The sequence below is a fragment of the Mustela lutreola genome, chromosome 1 (assembly GCF_030435805.1).
Source record: "Mustela lutreola isolate mMusLut2 chromosome 1, mMusLut2.pri, whole genome shotgun sequence".
Lineage (NCBI taxonomy): Eukaryota > Metazoa > Chordata > Mammalia > Carnivora > Mustelidae > Mustela > Mustela lutreola.
In genome coordinates, this window is record NC_081290.1 from 27,765,608 (window position 1) to 27,787,636 (window position 22,029).

The window sequence follows — 22,029 nt, forward strand, 5'->3', positions numbered from 1 at the left end:
AGTAAAAGCTTGATAATGGTGATTATAATAACTTTTAATATTTTTCTGTATAAATAGTAATTCTATGGGCAATATGTCCTGATTATCCCATGGTCTGCTTATCTCTCTGGATTTCACTGATCTTAACAAAAAATCCATTGATCTTTTAGGACAATTGATCTTTATTTTTAGGGAAAGCTACTTAACTACCTTCTCTATTTTGGTCTAGTTTTCAGAGTATTTCACAAATATGTGTTTCACGGTTTGGAGTTAAAGACCATTATTTTGTTCATTGCTTGATGGGATTATTTCCCTTGGTTTTCATGTTTTGTTTCAATGGAGTTTTTTAAGGGACGAGAGTAGAGAGCACATATCTTTACACTGTTCTCTTCCAATATTTCTAAGAAGCAATCACTTATGTTGTTTTATAAAATATTTTGTATTTTTATAAATATTTTTAAATTTTATTTTATATAGTTTTATTTTGTTTATATAATATTTCTATATATTTATAAAATATTTTTGTACTGTCAGTCTCTAAGTGACATACTTAATTTAGTTGCCACTTCTTGCTTTTTCTGTTTAAGGTATGATCTGTTAGCTTCCTACTAGTACCGTGGAGGACAGAGCTGTCTTCCACAGTTATTCGCCCATCCACACACACATTTCCTGCACACACTTACCCCCAATATATTTATATTGGTAATAAGAATTTTATTTTTATTTACATAATTATGAACTCTGGAGCATGATGTGATTACTTTTCCTTTTCTGCACACTTTTTTTTTTTTGTTTTCACTGGAATTCATTGATTTATTTTTTTAAGTTGGCTAAGTTTTACTAATTCATTATAAATCTTCTTTCAGTGCCTCCAGGTTCATATCCTGGAAGAATTTCTTCCAAGAACCTGCTAACTTGATCCAGTGTTGACCTACACCTAAGGTCATCTTAGGATTTCCTTTTACCATCCTCTAGGAGATGCTCCTTACCTCTCTTTTGTGTTGGAACCCTTGTTTTCTGGATTCCATGTGTTTTGTGGCTTATTTTTTATTTTGGTAGACTGCATTCTCAAGTAGCTTTTTGAAAGGGTAAACCAGAGAGAAAAAGTTTAAAGCCTTGCATGTTTAGAAAGTGTCTTTCTTCTCCTATTACTGCATTGATAGTCTGATTAAACATAGTTTTAGGTTAGAAATCAAAAATTTTTTGAATTTTTCTCCATTATCTTCCAGCTTCCGATATTGCCTTGATGATTGCCATTCTGAAGTGTGAGCCTTTCCATGAAACCTATGTATAAGCTTGTTGAATCTTCTGTCTCTATGATTTTGAAATTTCATGCATTGTGCCTTGATTTGGTTCATTTTCAATATGAAGATAAACTTCCACATGGGGAAATTTTCCTAAATTTCTTCTCTGATTAGTTTCTCACAGTTTTCTTTGCTTTCAACTTCTGGAAGTCCTCTTTTTTCAGACGCTGAACTTTCTGGATGGGTTCTCTAATTTTATTGTATTCCCTCCGATTTTTAATGTTTTTGGCTTTTTTTGTTTTATTTGCTGGGAGATTTCCTCAACTTTATATTCTATCTCTTCTGTTGAGCTTTTCATTTCTTCTTATTTTTTCTTTACCAATGCTCCTCTTTGTTGGTTTCTGTTCTTTATTTTGGCTGTATCCTGACCTTGTTTCATGCACGCAGTATCTTCCCTTAGCTCTGATTTTATTACTTTTTTTTTCTTTAACATTTTCTTTTCTCTGCAGAGTTTTTGTTTCCTCCAAGTGGCTCCCCCCTCCCCCAATTTGTTATTTGATCTTGAATTCATATTAGAATCTTTTCTTAGGGGTTTAATGATTCTTGGCTTTTTCTTATTCATGTATTGGGCTCTAAAAGTCCATTGGAAGCTTTGTGCTCTGGTTGGAACTTGCTGACTATGGACTTTCCTATAGGGTAATCTGGCTGGGCCATTTCTGGGCCATAGGATCTCCCCTGTATCTGTATCTGTAGGTCTTTACTCTTTAGTCTGGTCCTTATCTAGTATTGTGGAGTCAGATGGGAAAAGAGAGCTGAGCAATCTCAACATTGAGTAATTTAAGCCTGTATGGGTTCACTTAAGCCCCCCTTTGCAGTGTGGTATCCCTAGCCTCAACTATTTGTAGTTTCTCCCAGTATAGAGACCTTCTGTATTATAAACCTCCTAGGTTTGGGGGAGGATTAGTCACTTGGCTGTATGGTATGGGAGAGGGCATGAGGACTCACCTTATACAGACCTACAAACAATCCTTTTCTTCTAAGTCTTCTTTACCATCACTTATAGACATGCCAAGTTCTGCTGATTCTTGAGTTATTTGGAGGCTTTGTGGCACACATTGGGTTGTTTCCAGACTTTATCCTGGCTGGAACTACCACATGTTTATTTGCTTTTAGTTTCCCAAATTTTGTTGAAATCTCCTGTTCTGTCTTCTGTTTCCATGAGAGTTAATTCCTTAATGGTGACAACAGCAAAAACAAAGGACTGATTTAATGAGATTTCAGGAGAGAGCTAATGCAACTGTGTACATAGAACACTCTATCTTCAGTTGGAAGTCTACATGAAGAGAATATTCCTTAGTTTTTATCTTTGTGTCCCTTAACAGTTTTCTTTGACCAGGATTTCCCTTGAAGCAATGAATTATTAAAATAACAGTGAGCTTTTAATTATATGGTGGGGAACGGTGGAGAGAGCCCTTCACTTGGAACCAGGAGACTTTTCTTCTAATCTTGGCTTGGGTGACTTTAGGCCAGTTGCTAAGCTTTTCAAAACCCCAACTTTTTAATTTGTAAAATGAGTGAAATAGATGATGTCTAACACTTATTTCAACTCAATTGGTATCTTCTTTGTAAGACTATTTAATATCACTTATAAATCAGATAAGGGGATTTTTTTTTTTCAATGCATTTAACATGTTGTATTTTCTCCTGCCCCTGGAGGTTGAGACTTTTGCTTCTAAAACTGCAGATGAGCTCCACCTCATTTCATCTTCCAAAAATCTGCCTTTTATTTGGAAACTACGGTATTACTCACTGGCCTGGGAACTATACATCTGCATATGGCCCGTTTTCCAGGGCATAGCTTGCTTTTCATTTACAATCCATTCTGTAAGTTGTCACTTTTGCCCTGCATTGAAAATGTGTTACACAAAGATGAAAAGATGATTTCTGAAGTGGCATTTACACATCAACTGTTTTCTCAGGAAAAAAAAAAGGGGGGGTACTAAAATTTTAATTTAGAATAAGGAGGACCAATTGAGATGCAAAAAGAGCTAGAGATTTTCTTTGGAGCAAGAACTTTCCCCTGACTTCTTAACTTAGAATAACTGATGGCTTCACTGGGTCCGTCATCCAGCTGCTTATTGAGAGGCTGCCCTAACCACCAAGAGTGCTAGAGTTACGTTGAGAGCCCAATCTTTTCCTTTAGGATAGCAGTTCTCAAGTCTACCTGCATATTAAATCATGATGCCCTGGACCCCACCCCAGACCAACGGAATAAAAATATCTGGGTGTGAGGCCTGTACATTTCAAAACATCTCCCACCTTGATTTTTAAAATTAATTAATTAATTAATGATTTTCTTGTTTAAGAGGGAGCGGGGACGGGCAGAGGGGAAGGGAGAGGTTTTTTGTTTTTTTTTTTTTGGTCCTACTTCAAGGAGTTGTAATACATTTATACACATTCATGTAATCTCTACCCCAGTTGAGACATAGAAAATTTCCTCATATTCCCACCTGGTCTGCCTCTACCCCACTCCCCATCCCTGCACCCTGCATAGGCAACCATTTTTCTAATTTCTATAACCATAGATTAGTTTTTGCTTGTTTTTAGACTTTATATAAATGGAATCATATACTCTTTTGTCCATATATATATATGGGTCTATTTTTGGACTCTAGTCTATTCCATTAATTAATTAGTTAATTAATTAATTTCCTTCCAAATATTTACTTATTTTTAATTTAAATTCAGTTAGTTAACATATAATACCTTGTTGGTTTCAGAGCTATAGTTCAATGATTCATCAGTCTTACATAGTACCCAGGGCATTTCATCATATGTCCTCCATAATGTCCATCATTTGGTTGCCCCCATGAACCCTGCCCCCTGCCACAAACCCTCAATTTGTTTCCTGTGATTAAGAGTCTCTTATGGTTTGTCTCCGTCTCTGGTTTATTTTTTCCCTCTCCTCCCCTATGATCCTCTGTTTTGCATCTTAAATTCCAAATATGAGTGAGATCGTACGATACTTGTCTTTCTCTGGTTGACTTACTTCACTTAGCACAATACCCTCTAGTTCCATGTTGTTACAAATGGCAGGATTTCATCTTTTGATGGCTGCATAGTATTCCACTGTGTGTGTGTTTATATATACCACATCTTCTTTATCCATTCATCTATTGATGGACATCTGGGCTCTTTCCATCGTTTGGCTATTGTGGACATTGCTGCTATAAATATTTGGGTGCAGGTGCCCCTTTGGATCACTACATTTGTATCTTTGGGGTAAATAACCAGTAGTGTGATTGCTGGGTTGTAGTGTAGCTCTATTTTCAACTTTTGGGGGAGCCTCCATACTGTTTTCCAGAGCGTTTACACCAGCTTGCATTCCCACCAACAGTGTAGGAGGGTTCCCCTTTCTCTGCATCCTTGCCAACATCTGTCATTTCCTGATTTGTTAATTTTAGTCGTTCTGATTGGTGTGATGTGGTATCTCACTGTGGTTTTGATTTGTATTAGGAAGAGAGAATCTTTTTCTTTTTTTTTTTTTTAAAGGATTTTATTTATTTGAGAAAGAGAAAACTTGAGCAGAGGCAGAGGGAGAGGGAGAAGCAGGCTCCTGACTGAGCAGAGAGTTCAGTGGAGGGCTCCACCCTAGGACCCTGGGATCATGACCTGAGCCAAAGTCAGCTGCTTAACCAGCTGAGCCACCCAGATGCCCCTAGGAAGAAAGAGTCTTAAGCAGACTCCCTGCTAAGCGTGGAGCTGGTTGCAGAGCTTGATCTCATGACCCTGAGATCATTACCTGAGCCAAATCCTAGAGTGGGAAGGAAGTGCAACCGACTGCCACCCAGGTGCCGCTCCCTAGGTGATTTTAATGTGCACATACGGTTGAGATCTTTTTCCTTAGAAGCTTTAAAACTAGGTGAAAGTTAAAAACTGTACGTTAATTGCTATAGAAAGTGGAAGACTATGATAAGTTCTATGATGAGTGACGTAGAGATCATGGGTGCATGAATTGGAAGGCATTTAATTAATTGGAGTCATCAGGAAAGACTTCATTAAGGAGGTAAGTTTTGAGCTAGTGGATTTTTCTTACCAACTATTCTGACTGGGTATGGACTATTTGAAGAGCATTGGAAGCAAAGATTGGTTGATAGGTTATAGCCAGATTGTGATTGATTGCCTAGTGCTATTATGGGAATTTTGACTTTTTCCTGCAGGTGGCAGGGAAGTTTTGAAGAGGCATTCAGGATTTCTGGTGAATGAAATGGTATGATGCAAGGTGGTATCTTTGACGATTGATTCAATGGGAATGAGGAGTGTGTTGTTTGAACAAAATGAGGCAAGAACCTGTGGAAAGAAAAAGCAGTTGGAGAGCTGCTGGTCCAGATGGTAAGGATTTAAACTAGGAAAAAGGCAGTGGAATTAAAAAAAATAATGATAGTAAACATTTCTATAGGGTTTTCATAATAAGCAACTTCTTTCCCACATCTCATTAAACCTCACAATAACCTTGGGGGTATTTATCTCCATGTTTTATAAATGAAGGAACTTACATACAGAGGTTAAGCTGTTGTGAAGTAATCTTACAGAAATGGGGGTCCTGACTGGATATGACAGATCAGTAATAGGGAGTTGCAGGGATTCTTCCAACTTTCAAGGTTGGATGTGGAAATGGTAGAATTCCAAGTGGCTAACTCAGTGTCAGGGCTCTGGCTCTGCTCTCAGGTAACCACTTATGGTTTTTTTTTTGTTTTTTTTTTTTAAGATTTTATTTACTTATTTGACAGACAGAGATCACAAATAGGCCGAGAGGCAGGCAGAGAGAGAGAGAGAGGAAAAGAGGCAGGCTTCCCACTGAGCAGAGAGCCCGACATGGGGCTCAATCCCAGGACCCTGGGATCATGACCTGAGCCAAAGGCGGCTTTAACCCACTGAGGCACCCAGGCACCCAGGCACCCCAACCACTTACGTTTTTTTCGTGACTTCTGTTACCCTATGATTTGATGTGCAATGACTGTCATGTGCGGTGAAGGGCAGGGAAGAAAAGGCTGCTGTCCATTTGATTTCTATCAAATAAGAATCTTCATGTATTTTCTGAGTAGTTTTGGGTTTTCAGATAGTTAAACTTTGTTGAATTTTAGAAGGCTTAGTTTAGGTGTGGGGGATCCAAATACATGGCTGATGACTTTGTCCAGATGGGTTCTTCCCTGAGTCTGTTAGTTGTGACTGGGTGGATTTCCTTTTCTCTTGTGGTTGAGGCAGGAACCCTAGGAAAGAGAACTATGAAGCATGGTGTAGACATTGGAGAACATCCTCATGGCTGTGGTAACTAGGATGTTTGATCAAGATTACATCTTTATCAGAGCTGGAGACTGACCCCCTACCCACCACTGTGGTAATTCATTCTGTTCACAAGTCCCCCAGGTCCATGTGATCATCCATCTCGGGTGCTAAGGTCCCGAGGCAATTTAAATACCAGCTTCAATCAGCCATGGAGATGATGAATGTACTTTTTCATCTGAGATATTTGTTTCCCTGCAATTAGGTAGCAGAAGAATGTGCCAGAAACCTATGGGATGCTCGGGGAGGTACAAAGGAGTGACTCATCATCGTGGCAAACCTTGATTAGATTTCTTGTGAAATGCTGGGTTATGGAGGAACAGGATGAGCCTGGGGATGAAGAGAGGGTGAGCTTTTGTGCCCTGGGCAGTTTCAGTCCAGGTGCTAGACTAACATTCATTAGCTCCAGCTGTGATGCAGATAATTCGGCCTGAAAACATCTTTGGAAAATTAAGATGTCACATTTTATTTCAGCTGTTTTTTTTCCCCCCCTTCTCTTTAGAATACTGGGATCTTCAATGGCAGGAGACAGAGTGATCAGAAGACCGAGATGAATTTTAACACTATTCTAGAAGAGATTCTTATTAAAAGATCACAACAGAAAAAGAAGACATCACCCTTAAACTATAAAGAGAGACTTTTTGTGCTAACAAAGTCCATGTTAACCTACTATGAAGGTCGACCAGAGGTAGGAGACAATAAAAATTTACTTTGCTGCTTTCTATGTTGATAATATTTAATAATATTGTTCCCCCTCTGCCCTCCTCTCCCAATCTTATGGAATAAATTTCAGGCAAATGAAGTTAAGGTAATAATTTGTTATCATTTGAATGATAAAGCTTAGAATAGGGTGAGAAATTCTTCGCAAGTCTCTTGATTATGGTGTAGTATATATGGGTGTGCATTTTCTATCAGCCTACTGAATTAATCTATTCAAGAAAACAGATTTCCACATCGGTTTTAGGTCCTTGTGGAATTCATTAAGTATATTGTATACACATGGCTTCTTCCCATAAACGACTGTATTATGTGTCAAAATCGACTTTAGCCCATATACACTGAGTCTGTGTCCATTGCTTTATATGAATAGTTCTTCATCCTTATGTGGAAATTACTTAAAAGGGATTTGATGGAGCCAGCACATTACTGAGGCTGACCAGAAGCAGAACTGTTCAGTGTTTCTTATGATAAGCAGCTACCGCAGAGTGCCTTTTATGGGAGCAGGGAGAAGTAAGTTTTTTTTTAAACTTATTTTTTATTTATTTTCAGCATAACAGTATTCATTATTTTTTCACCACACCCAGTGCTCCATGCAATCCGTGCCCTCTACTTCTAACAAGCTCCTCTGTGAACATGGGGCGTAGTGAGGGTGTGTTGCTTGGCGGCCAGCTCCTGGCTTTTCAGTTGTTTTAGTCTCTGGTTTTCCCACTAGAGGAGGCCTGTGAATGTAGGGTTGCCTCTGGCCAACCTTGTTTTCTCCTGATATCTTGAAAATGCAGTGTCTTGTCCTGCCGGTCCAACCATGCTCCTCCCTACTAGAAATATTCTTGGATTCCAGGGAATGACTGGAGAGTGTTGTCCCTTTTGTCCACATGCTGTTGTCTGGTTGGTTATGGTGGGATTTTTGGTGATCTTATTGTTTGGTTTTATTTAATTCTTTTTTTTTCCCCCTACCTAGAGTGCCTTCCTGAGAAATTGATTTATTTTTTTTCAGTTGTTTGGCTTGTTTTTGTTTTTGTTTTCTTACTCCCACTGGTTTCTCTGTGTTGGTTCCCCCCGATTCAGAGAGAATGGCATCATTGCTTCTTTCTGGTTGTCCTTAACTCTGTTAATTGCTGTTGTGGCTTGTTGTTGTGACTTGTGGAATTCTGCAGGCTGATGTAATTTAGGACTAAAGTCCTTTATCTTCCTTTCTAAATTGCAGAAATTAAGACCCAAATTTGAAAAACTTTTTGAGTTGTAAAACTTGGCCTAAGATGAATCTGGTTTTGGTCTTAATTTATCCTAGTCACTGTGACTTTTTTTTTTCTTTTTTCTTTTGGCATTTTTGGGTGCACAAATATCAATATGTTTATTTATGTGGGGTTGTCCTGGTCCCTGCTGGGAGTATGTTTGTGTGTGTATGTATGTGTATGTATGTATATATATGTACATATATATACATATATATGTATATATGGCATATGTGCTATATTTCAATTATTAAATCTGAAAAATTCAGAGTTCCAAAAGGCTTTCAGTTAAGACTAGAAATATGAACTATTTTAAAATCTAAAATAGATTTTAAGGGAAGACAAGACATTTTGGTATTTGGTAATTATTTGTTATAAATTGAACTTAATGTAGTAAGTCTCAGAAAAGAATAGAAATATAACGACGAAAGTAGTAAAACGTGGTAGCTTCTTAACCAAAAAGAGCCTCAGAAATCAATATTATCTGCTTAGAAATATGGACGGATCGAGTTGAAATATGTTGCAATTGTTAGGTCACTTTGAAGATGGTAAATATACAAAGTTTAAACTGCCCTAATTGCTTTAGGTTAAATGGAATAAAGAGAACAGTGGGACCCCTCTTTATTTTAGAAACTGGCCCACTGTCTTGCCTGGGAGGAGCCTTAGTCACTATAAGAACCAGAAAGGATGAATGTGCAACTTTTGTATCACCATAAGCGGGATTGGAGGAGATTATGCTGAGTGAAATAAGTCAAGCAGAGAGAGTCAAGTATCATATGGTTTCACTTATTTGTGGAGCATAAGGAGTAACACAGAGGACTTTGGGAGATGGAGAGGAGAAGGGAGCTGGGGGAAATCAGAGGGGGAGACAAACCCTGAGAGACTGTGGACCCTGGAAACAAACTGAGGGTTTTGGGGGTGGAGGGTGGGTTGAGCCTGGTGGTGGGTATTAAGGAGGGCAGGTATTGCATGGAGCACTGGGTGTGGTGCATAAACAATGAATCTTGGAACACTGAACAAATAAAATAAATGAAAAGCCAAAAAAAAAAAAAAGCCACAACAAAACAAAACAAAAACAAAAACAATAATAATAAAAAGAACCACAAAGGACAGAAAAATACCCAGCTTCTGAAACTTAGCGACACTTAGCGTCAGGGTCCATCTCCCTTCTGGCTGCTGATGAGCCCAGTGAGCCTCATCCTGCTTTCACCCCTACTCCTGCCATGATCCCCCTGGATTCTTTTTCTTAGGGACAGACGTTCGCTAACATATTTAGGACTTTCTGCTTGAAATACGGTTGCAGATTTGTTTGCCTCTCACAGTTAAAAATAAATCATTCATAGTAAAAAGTTAGGAATTTTAAAATAAGAATCTTAATTTTTGTAAAAGTAAAAAAAATTTTTTTTTGGCCATCCTGGGCTGAGTTCCTGCCTGACAGGTCTCTCTGCCTGGCTTCTAGGTAAGCCCGGTAGCACCCCACTGTCATGTTTCTTCCCTGTTTCAGTTATTCTGGTTTCCATCTCCCCAGCCCTAGAAGCTGTGATCCAAAATTGCTGTGATATGGGTAACTTTTAAGAATCAATAGGTATTTGAAATATAATATTTTTTAAAAAAATGTAAAACTAGAGGTGGATTAGAAAAACCATGGGACTCAGAGGTTGGGATAAATAGCCCTAGAGATATTTATTTTAGTTGTTCATAGTTCTATTTTTAAAAGAAAAACTGTGGGTAGGCTATTCATTGATCTAGGCACCGTGATCCCTAGTTTCTTCATGGCAATTAAGTGCCATTAATGCCTTATTAAAACTCTTAGTTAATCATAATGTGACTCAGACATGCATCCTCCTGTGGTTCTCTGAACCCCAGCTCTTCAACATGATGGCAACAAGCATTTCTATCTATTAAATATAGTTTATTGTGCTTTTCAAAGTATGCTAAGGAATTCTGTTTTAGATGAGGAATTCACTCAAGCTGTTTCTTCCAAGTCTGATATTGGCAAAGATGTGTTTCGATTTCTGCTGTGAGCCATTCTTTGATTTGTCCTCCTTGCTCTTACTGTCCTCAATTAGCGATGATTTCTGCATATTCTAATGAACTGAGAAGAGCCCTTCCAGGAATTGATGTTGTTTGATCTCAGTCAGAATAACAAATAGAAAGAGGACCTGGTGAGGGTGGGGGTTGGGGGTGGGGAGTTTGGGGGGATGAGGGGAGAGGGGTTCGTAAGTGATCTTGTTCTCTGGTCTGGGAACAAATGACACATGAGTTAGACACCACCACCACCACCACCACCCCCCGCCCCCGGGCATGTGAGGGAAATCTCCATGTGGACTTGAGATGGAATTCAGGGAAGAGCAGGAGCTTAATCAGGAAAAAGGTTTATTAAATAATGTTGAGAAAACAAGGAATGGAGAGATTTCTAGATGGTGAGATTTGGAATAAATAAATTCAAGTAAATTTATAGTTACTTTTAGCTAAGAAATCAGGAACTATATATTATTTATTTTATTTTATTTTTTGAAAAGATTCTATTTACTTATTTGACAGAAAGAGAGAGAGAGAGAGAGAGAGAGAGAAGCAGGCTGCTGGGATCCTGGGCCAGGACCCAGGGATCATGACCTAAGCCCAAGGCAGATGCTTAACTGACTGAGCCACCCAGGAGCTCCAGGAGTTTTTTATAATTGGGCTTTGGTACTACTAATTTGGGTCATTTGTTGTCTATAACACTGCTCCAGTATGGAAATAGTTTATAAAGTTGAGGAGTAGAAAGACTGGTTTTGTCAGGCATCCCCAAGACTGTCCCCAGGTTTGGTAATTCATTAGGAGAACTCACAGTGCTTGGCATATGGTTGTCTTCATGGCTATGATTTGTGACTATGGAAGGAGTCTGAGCTAAATTAGCAAAGGGAAAAGGCATGTGGGGAAAATCTAAAGGAAACCAGGCACAAGCTTGCAAGAGCCTTTTCTCACTGGAGTCTTCCAAGAATGTACAGAATTCTTCTAGCCTTCGATTGTGACAATTATGAAATGCTGTCTACCAGGAAAGTGCATTTAGAGACTCGGCACCCAGGGGTTTTGTTGGAGCTGTTCACATAGACGCTCTCTCTATCATGTACCAGAATTCCAGACTCCAGAAGGAAACTAGGGGTTCAGCATAAAGCATATTTTTTGTACAAACAGCTTGGGCACAATGAGCTCTTTTTATCAGTGCTGGAAATAGTAGGAGCCTCTCAAAGCCCAAGTTCCCAGATGCCAGTCAGGGGTTAGCCAGGTAAGCAGGACTTTCTCAGGTAGCGGTCTCTTAGGACCATTGTCTGTGCTTTAGGAGTAACAGTGACACAAATTATTGAGTATCACATACAGGCCAGGCACTGGGCTAAGTACTTTACACATATTATTTCCTTTATTCTTCAAAACAAACATCTTATTAGTGCCCCCACTTTAAAAATGAGTGATGCAAGGCTTAGAAAGTTTAAAAACTTGGACAAGGTTATGCACTAGTGAATCATGGGGCTATTTCTTTAAAGCTTATCCTTTTTTTTTTTTTTTAAAGATTTAATTAATTTATTTGACAGACAGAGGGAGATCACAAGCAGGCAGAGAGGCAGGCAGAGAGAGAGGGGGAAGCAGACTCTCTGCTGAGCAGAGAGCCCGATGCAGGGATCGATCCCAGGAAGATCCCTGAGATCATGACCTGAGCCGAAGGCAGAGGCTTAACTCACTGAGCCACCCAGGCGCCCTAAAGCTTCTCTTTGAAACAACCTTGAATATTAGGAAAAAAGTCTATTATATTTCTCTATAACACAGATAAAGCTTTATTTTAAAGCTTTTGAGAATTTTTAAAAAAGATTTTATTTATTTATTTAGAGTAAGTGGGGTAAGGGGTGGAGGGAGAGGGAGAGAGAGAATATCAAGTTGACTCCACACCGAGCACAGAGCCCGATGTGGGACTTGATCTTATGACCCTGACATGATGAGCTGAGCTGAAATGAAGAGTCAGATGCTTAACCAACTGAACTACCCAGGCACCTTGAGAATATTTTTGTTTACTACTTTCAGTTATGATTTTTTAAAAGATTTTATTTATTTATTTGACAGAGAGAAAGACAGCAAGAGACGGAACCACAAGCAGGGAGAGTGGGAAAAGGGACAACCAGGCCTCCTGCCAAGTGGGGAGCCTGATGTGAGCCCTGATACTAGGACCTTGGAATCATGACCTGAACCAAACACAGATACTTAACGACTGAGCCACTGAGGGGCTTGGTGCCCCTCAGTTATGATTTTTTAAAAGGTTTTCTTTGAGGTAGAGAAAATTAGCATTAGGCAGGGTTTTTTGTCCTGGCTCTGCTACTATCTAATTGGACTTTATAAAACAATATTCTTCCTCCCATATATCTCTGTACACTTTTTTTTTTTTAAAAGATTTTATTTATTTATTTGACAGACAGAGATCACAAGTAGGGGGACTCAGGCAGAGAGAGAGGGAGGAGGAAGCAGGCTCCCCGCTGAGCAGAGAGCCCGATGTGGGACTTGATCCCAGGACTCTGAGATCATGACCTGAGCCTAAGGCAGAGGCTTTAACCCACCGAGCCACCCAGGTGCCCCATCTCTCTACACTCTTAACGCCTCCTTCCTCATTTCCATTTCAACCCAGCACACATCCAGTCTTTTACCTAATGCCGTGACTTTTCCCTTTAGTTACAACCTTATTGAGGTTCCCAACTCCATTCTCTTGATGGATTACTGCCCTATTTGATTCTACTCTTGGACCTTAATATTTTATTCATGCAGCCATCATGGGGATATTTCAAACTTGTAGCTTTGTATCTTCTCTTGGATCAAGTGAAAACTCCTTAGCTTGCAGTACAAGGTACGTGATGCCAGGTTTCCTTGTCTTCCCTCTTTCCTCCTCCCCCTCCTGCTGTGTCTTTCACGTTGTGCCTTTCTTAATGTTGTTCCGTCTACTTAGAGCGATATGGTCTTCCTATAGCCTGTGAGGATTCATCTGTCCATTCCACTATCTATTTTATTCATCAAAAATGTGTTGAGTGCCTAGCAAAAAAAATCTTTTCTTTAAGATTTTATTGATTTATTTATATTTTATTTATTTATTTGACAGAGAGAGATGCAGTGAGAGAGGGAACTCAAACAGGGGGAGTGGGAGAAAGAGAAGCAGGCTTCCCGCCAAGCAAGGAGCCTGATGCGGGACTCGATCCCACGACCCTGAGATCATGACTTGAGCCAAAGGCAGAGGCTTAACCCACTGAACCACCCAGGCACCCTGAAAACTCATTCTCTATTGGCAGTTGAGTTTCCTTGTTTCTGAGGGTAGTTTGCATCAGCTCCTTGTCTTGTGCCTCAGTTTCCTTTCCTGTGTCTCTTCTCTCACTTCTCATTCATATCTGTTTTCTTACCTACTGTCCTAGATCTGAGTTTCCTTATCATTAGTCACGTTAAAGGCCAAGAGGCAGGTCTGAAATCTTAGGATCTGATTCACTGCCCTTAATTTGGCAAATTAATCTATTTTCATATAATCGACTTCCCCTCTAGGAAGTCGAAACCTATTTAAGACAGAAGAGGGGCTAAATACGATTCCTAAAAATTTCTGGCTAACTTTTTATTTTGCTGTGTTTCAACTTACAGAAAAGTTAGAGGAATAGTACAAGGAACTCTCAAGTAACTTTTAATCAGATTCACAAGTTTCCTCTCATTGTTGCCCTGTTTGCACTGCCATCTTTGTCTCTGTCTCTCTCTTCACTTGCCTGATGGTTACTGAACCATTTGAGAGGAGGATGTAGACATTGGCCCTTTTACCACTAAAAAAGTCTTTGTGTATTGTGTAGGAACAAGGCCATTCTTTATAACCACAGTATTATGATCAAAGTCAGGATGGTTAACATTGATATGCCCCTGTTATCGAATCCAGAGTCTGTGGTCAAATTTCATTCATCATGCCACTGACGACTTCCTAGTTATTTCTCAACTTCCTCCCCTTTCCAAGTCTGGGATCTAATTGTGGGTTATGCATTACATTTGGTTGGTCAAGACATAAAGGTTTTTTTTTCTCTTTTCTTATTTATTAACATAAAATGTATTATTAGCCCCAAGGGTACAGGTCTGTGAATCGCCAAGTTTACACACTTCACAGCACTCACCGTAGCACATACCTTCCCCAATGTCCATAACCCCATCACCCTCTCCCTACCCCTCTCCCCCTGGCAACCCTCAGTTTGTTTTGTGAGATTAAGAGTCTCTTATGGTTTGTCTCCCTCCCGATCCCATCTTGTTTCATTGATTCCATTCCTACCCCCCAAGCCCCCCATGTTGCCTCTCAACTTCCTCATATCAGGGAGATCATATGATAATTAAGACGCTCCTGGTTTGCAAGATCTAAACTAACTGTGTTTTTTCATTGATTATCTGTATTAGGATGAGACAAAGAGTCCAAGGAACATCAGTATTTTTTGGTCAGAAATGGCATTACCTAGTTTATTTTATTTGTAAGACTTAGCTCTCAGCAGGGTGGTACAGTTGGTTAAGTGTCTGACTCTCGGTTTCTGCTCAGGCTATGTTCATGAGATTGAGCCCCACACTGGCTCAGTTCAGCATCTCTGTCCCTCTCCCTCTGCCCCTCCCTGGCCATGCGCACTCTCTCTTTCTTTAAAGTAAAGAAATAAATCTTAAAAAAAAGAAGACTTAGCTGTCAGCAATTTTTAGTGATATCAAAAAGTCAAATTTCCCTCAAAGTTTTATTTAGCACTTTTTCCACTAAATATATTCAAAAACCGTGCCATAGGCACTGAAGGCAGTTAGGAAAAGACCAGTTCCCAGAATGTTTGGAAATGGCATCACTTGAAATAAACATAGTGTTTCTCCTTACTTTTATTCCCCCCCACCCCACCCCCTGTCTGTCTTGAAAGAAACTTCTCGTAACTCGAAATGTGTGAAACTTCTTGCAGTTTTTGAAAAAAAGAACTATGTTTGACATCATGATTTTTGTAACATGTGAGTTTTATTTTTCTCTTGTTGCATCATGAAGTGCTGGGTTGGGGATTCTTAGAAGTCTTTGAAGCTACTTCTGTAATTAGTAGTTTCTAGTAAGTGTTGGAGAAGATAGTTATGATAGCACTTATCTTGAGGGACAGTTAAAGAGACCAAATTATATGTGTGGAGGAAGATTTGGTGGCACAAGTGTAGATTCCATAGGTTTTAGGGGTGTGGTAGATGTTGGGGAAGGGTTGGAGGCCTCCACTTGGCCAAGATTGGAGTATGAGTAAGGTTGGGCAAGGAGTGCCCATTCCACGCAATGGAAGCAGCATGTGCAAAGGCCCTGGGGGTATAAGGGAATTTCGTATGTTTGTGGATCTGTTCTGTTCTAGACTTATATAGATTTCTGTAACTGGCAATTGGCCATACAAGGTGATAATTAATTTGTTAATAATAAAGAAGAATGATATGATTTCCTTTTACTTTATTTAGAATCATACAACTTTAGAGCTTGAAGGTATTATAAAGAATGGCCCCCCCCCCAAGTTTTTCACTTGTGGGAATTGAAGGTAAGGAGACGATCTGCTCAAGTTCACCCAGTCAGCTGATGGCTAAAACTGGACCAAAACTCAGATCTGAATGTTTCTGAGTTAGTCTCTGATTATCCTGTCTCAGTTCTGGGAAGGATGTATTTGGGTTGCCGGAGTAGGTGAGAGCACTTACACACCTGGTTATTCACTTACACACCTGGTACAATATGGTTATTCACAGAATAGACACCATCTAGTCACTGTTCGGGGACCTCTGCTTAAAAATACTGATGTCTTCTCTGCCTTTGCAGCTTTGCCTCTTGTTGCACGTAATAGTTTCCTTCCCTTTATTTCTAGCCCTCCCCTCCCCCTGCCTATCAGTTATAAGCATCTTGCTCTTTTAAAAATACTGTTAGGGCCACCTGGGTGGCTCAGTGGGTTAAGCCGCTGCCTTCGGCTCAGGTCATGATCTCAGGGTCCTGGGATCGAGTCCCGTATCGGGCTCTCTGCTCATCAGGGAGCCTGCTTCCTCCTCTCTCTCTCTGCCTGCTTCTCTGCCTACTTGTGATCTCTTTCTCTGTCAAATAAATAAATAAATAAATAAATAATAAAAATACTGTTAAATTTATTTGTATTTTATTATTATAGTGTTTTTTTCCCCTCACAAATGATGTAGTTACCTCTTTGAAGGCAAAGTTTGTTGCCTCATAACTGAAATGTTTCACACAATGCCTTCCACCTTCCAGCTTCTCAAAAAAGCTTTCATTGGCAATAATTATGATGGTGGTGGTTGGTTAGTGTTTTAGGGAAGCAAAAAGATCCTTAGAGACATTGTGATAATTACTTCTTATTTTGTTTCTTTTTCCTTTCTTTCTTTCTTTTTCTTTTTTTTTTTTAAGGAGATGCATTATTTAAGTTTAGAAAAAAAAAAGTGTCCTTATTTGCTATTTATTAGTGTTACCCTCTCCCCTAAACTAAAATGTGGACATTATTTGAAACAACTAGACCCTGAACTATCAGAAGAAATCATACAGCGACTCGAGAAAGTGAAACTGCACGTTGCATTGTTTCTGGGTGGTTTAAGACATGCTAGGTCTCAGACGTTGGTTGATGCTGTTCAGGCGCACGTGGAGAATTATCTGCAAAGGGAAATTAGAAACACCTGTGTTGTTCGGCAACTGATTGTATTAGGAGAACTTCTGCCATTATGAGCCTTTAGGTTTGGGGACTACACTGTACTTCCGAGGTAAAATATTAAAATTTGCCGGTTCCAACTTCAGATAATGAAAAACGCTGTTATAGTCTATATTACTAAAGCTCTTTTACCTTTTTAATGTTTAGTCATAGACCATTGTCTATAATCCTTGCATGACTCTGCATTACTAAACACCTAAAGTGAAAAACTGCACCAAATGCAGTTGTTTGCAAAATAAAATTCAATGAGTAAGTAAGAGACTTAAATGAAATCTCTAGTAATTTTTAATTGATTGTGGGAAGGGAATTCCTCCTGATTATCCTAGTTGTATGAGAACACTTCTTCCCACTCTATCTTTATTGCACATAACCACGTAAGTATAGCTTTTCCTTAATTTGTCTTGCCATGACAAAAGGTACATGGGGAGATACAATTCCCTGCTCATGAGATTATAACCTGAATTTTTCTCATTTTAAAGGACTATGTAAATCATATATACAAGTATATTTATAAATTATATATAGAATTATATAAGTTATAGAATTTATAAATCATGAAGAATTATAGATTTGTTAAATATATTTAATATGTTATTTATATATTTCCTGGCAGAAGAGGGGTCATAAGTCCATACAGTTATTTGTCATGTGGGCCTCACATCACCTGTTTTAGTTCATTCATTAATTGTACAGCAAAGACTTCCTGAGTATGTATAGTAATGCTAGAGATGGAGGAATTAAAAGATGCCTGATTCTGGCTTTGTGAAGCTCACAGTCTCATTAAGCTCTAGTTCTACTTCTATGGGTTCGTGATGACAGACTTTCTTACGGTGCATCTGCTCTGCTGTGGAGCGGGAGTTCCCATCCTCCGTGCTCCACTGTTGTGTGCCCTCTCACCTATGACCCTTGAACTTCAGTTGCCCTTGGGTTTCCACGTGTCAGTGGGGGTAGTTGCACATACAGGATTTCAGGGTTTCCTTCTGTTCTTCAATTTTACTTCATTTAGATTTCACAAAAGTACCAGGGTTTTGCAGGCCTGCTTGCAACGTTCTGTTTTCTGTAGTATCTCCATAAAGTGTATCTGTAGGTAACTTAACACGTTTATCCACCATTTATTTTACAAGTGAAGAAACGGGAGACAAAGTCAGGCTGCCTTCTCTGAAATAATGTCCCATTTGAGTAGGTGAACCAAGATGTCTAATCTTTCTGGCTGACATGCTGCTATCTGTTAAACCACACTGTGCTACTGACCGCAAAGGGGGACTTCCTTAAACACAAGTCCACTGACCACCTGTATGCAGAGTTTCCTTCCTCCTTCCCTGCTTTGGCTTTATGTAGAAGACCTTGAAGAGGGAGTTCTTTTCACATTGTTGGTTTGTGTTTCTTTCTTCTTCACTGCCCCCCCTCCCCGCCCCCCACCGGGAGGTGGTGGGAGTCCTACACATGCAAGTAATTTCATTTTGTGGAAGAGAGACCTCGGAGAAGAAAATATTTCTGGAAGTAGTTATATGAAAGAGGTTGAGGGGCGCCTGGGTGGCTCAGTGGGTTAAAGCCTCAGCCTTTGGCTCGGGTCATGATCCTAGGCTCCTGGGATGGAGTCCACATTGGGCTCTCTGCTCCACAGGGAACCTGCTTCCCTTCCTCTCTCTCTGCCTCTCTGCCTACTTGTGATCTCTGTCTGTCAAATAAATAAAGGAAATCCTTTTTAAAAAAATTTATTTATTTATTTTCAGCATAACAGTATTCATTATTTTTTCACCACACCCAGTGCTCCATGCAATCTGTGCCCTCTCTAATACCCACCACCTGGTTCCCCCAACCTCCCACCCCCCCGCCACTTCAGATTGTTTTTCAGAGTTCATAGTCTCTCATGATTCACCTCCCCTTCCAATTTACCCCAACTCCCTTCTCCTAACTCCTCATATCCTCCATGTTATTTGTTATGCTCCACAAATAAGTGAAACCATATGATAATTGACTCTCTCTGCTTGACTTATTTCACTCAGCATAATCTCTTCCAGTCCAGACCATGTTGCTACAAAAGTTGGGTATTCATCCTTTCTGATGGAGGCATAACACTCCATAGTGTATATGGACCACATCTTCCTTATCCATTTGTCCGTTGAAGGGCATCTTGGTTCTTTCCATAGTTTGGTGACCGTGGCCATTGCTGCTATAATCTTTAAAAAAAAAAAAAAAAGAGGTTGATAAAGGTTATACGTAGATAGTAGCTCTTAAGAATTTTTAAGTGGGTTTGGTTAAATAGTTCTTTTTAAAAATACTTGAAATCGTTCTTCCCAGAAAAAACTCAGAAGAAACTCAATTCAATGTGAACTTACAATCCCAACAGGCCAGACCAGTGTCACAGCTGAAAAGGACCCCCTATAAATCTTCTATAATGTATTATTAAGTCTGTTTTTAAACATTTTTTTACAAAAGTAAACAGATTTTTAGGTTAATTCAGCCCTGACTAGGATTGATTATAGTACATCATCAAAATAAATGGTAGAGATTTGAATTTTCTTAGGAAAAGATGAGTAGCTTTATGTTAAAGATCCAGTAAGTAAAAATTCAGATTTTTTTTTTTTTAAAAAAACAGGGTCATTCCTTTATTTTCAGATGTCACATTTAGTCACTTTCTAAGGATAGAGTTCATGACTGAAATAGCTGCCAGGAAACAAAACCAACATCCACTAGATGAAATAGTATATTTCCTGAGGTTCTGGAATCGTTAATCAGCAATTTTCTGTTCCCTCTTGATTATAGGAAACTGCAGTCATTTCTACAGCCCATTTCCAAATTAATAGAATTTCTGTGTGTTAGAGAGTAGGAGACTAAGACTATGGACTCTGGAGCCAGATTACCTGAGTTCAAATCCTAAATTTGTTACCTTTCTAGCTGCAGGACCTTGGACAAGTTACCTAACCCCTATGCCTCATTTTCCTCATCTCCTAACTGGGGAGAAAGAAGTACTGCCCTCACAGGTGTTGATGAGGAGTGAGCAGATCACCAAGTGTGTGAGTGGTCAGGACAGCTCCTGGCATATAGTAAGTGGCATATATATAATCGCTAGCACTTGCTGTAATGCCTATACACACAAGCTACGTCCCATGGTCACCCACCTTTGTCTTTTTTTGTATGCGTCTCAGGGGGTTCGTTCCTGCATCTGGCTTTTCCCAGATCTAGACATTGTTGCAATAAGCACAGCAGATCACATTGTTGTGATACCGTAGGGTCACAGTGGATCCACTCTCTAAATCGATCTCTGTTGCCTGCAGTTGCATTTTGAGGTTGCGGTAAGTGGCAGAAATGTGTACCTCCAAGTAGGGCCATTTCACATTCCAGACATCGCAGAGCCTGTGTTGGTAGAACTCTTATCGGGGACCCTCTGCTGTGAATGTTTTCCTCTGGACACTTGTCACCGGGGCATGTGGCAGCGTACTGGTTGTGGGAAATGTACTTTTCCTTCTGCTCCTTCACTTTGGTGTCTTCCAACACCAGAGGTGGGTCTTCTAAGAAGAGAAAGAAAAGTAAGCATTAGAGACTTAATTCCAGGGCCCTTTCTCAGGTTCCTGGAAGGACCCTCACAGTTTTGTATTTATAATTTTGCACTTAAAAGAAAGAGAGCCTTCTTCTTAAAGTGCATAAGCTTCCAGCCGCTCAAAACCTGGATCTGTTTCTGCAGAGCACAGAAGACTTGATTTGTTCTAATATCTGATGATATCTATAAATTCTGCCAGTGAGATACCCACAGACATCTCTGCTGCATAATACCTAAGAAATAAGCACATTTCTAATTGGCTTATGTTCTTAAAAGTCTTCCTTTCAAGAGCAAAAAGATGGGTGTCTACTTCTGTTGTTTATTTCTCTTTCTTACTTTCAGAGTTGGTTTTAAAAGTACCATACTGGGGCACCTGGGTGGTTCAGTGGGTTAAGGCCTCTGCCTTCAGCTCAGGTTGTGATCCCAGGGCCCTGGGATTGAGCCCTGCATCGGGCTCTCTGCATAGTGGGGAGCCTGCTTCCTCCTTTCTCTCTGCCTGCCTCTCTGCCTACTTGTGAGCTTTCTTTCTGTAAAATAAATAAATAAAATCTTTAAATAAAATAAAATAAAAGTACCATACTTTTTGTGTTAAATGAATTCCCAAGTGTTTTATGGTTAGAGTTACTCTGGTGAATTGGTTTTCATAGTGCGTTTGTTTTAATTAGGAACTGTTAATATGTAATCAAGCTCTTGATCTTTACAAATCTGTTGTGTAACTGACCAGTATACTGGGCAATTTCTAAATATGACATAGTGGCCCAACTTTCTTGTGTCAGCTTTGCTACCAAGTGTTATTTTTCTATTAAATTTAATCCAAATCCTGAGAAGAAAGCAATTTTTAAAAAGTTAACAAAAATAAAAGGATTTTAAATTCAAAATAGGAATATACAGAAGGGCGGGGTTAAATATTTCTTTGCTGAGCACGTTCTAAACTGTGTGTGCTGGAGGGAAGTATTCATGGGGAATGGTAGAAGAACGTACATAACCAATAACCGTGAACTTTCTGAATCGACTGAAATAGAAAATTTAAAAGCAGAGAAATCTAGATTTGTAATTCATAATCACTATCAACTGGTGGAGTAATGAGGTTCAAACCCAGGCCATTTGACTGGAAGTTCCCTAGACCCCTCTATACTCTAGCTTTCTAGCCAGGCCCCCCCCCCCCAAAAAAAAAACAAAAAAGGAAAACCCAACTTTTTACTTAAATCAATAAACTTAACAAAAATATTTTAAATTCCTTTTTGTGGCAGATACTGTTCTAG

At 39.4% G+C, this 22,029-nt stretch overlaps 1 protein-coding gene across 2 annotated transcripts in view; it reads left to right on the forward strand.

Moving 5' to 3' along the window:
- The window catches only part of TEC (tec protein tyrosine kinase), a 140,801-nt gene that overhangs the window by 43,195 nt on the left and 75,577 nt on the right, over positions 1-22,029 (forward strand). For both annotated transcript variants that reach the window (XM_059161928.1, XM_059161935.1), the window contains exon 2: positions 7,069-7,254. In XM_059161928.1, the coding sequence (XP_059017911.1) occupies positions 7,117-7,254 (138 nt within the window). In that variant the 5' untranslated portion in view covers positions 7,069-7,116. The remainder of the gene's footprint in view (positions 1-7,068; positions 7,255-22,029) is intronic.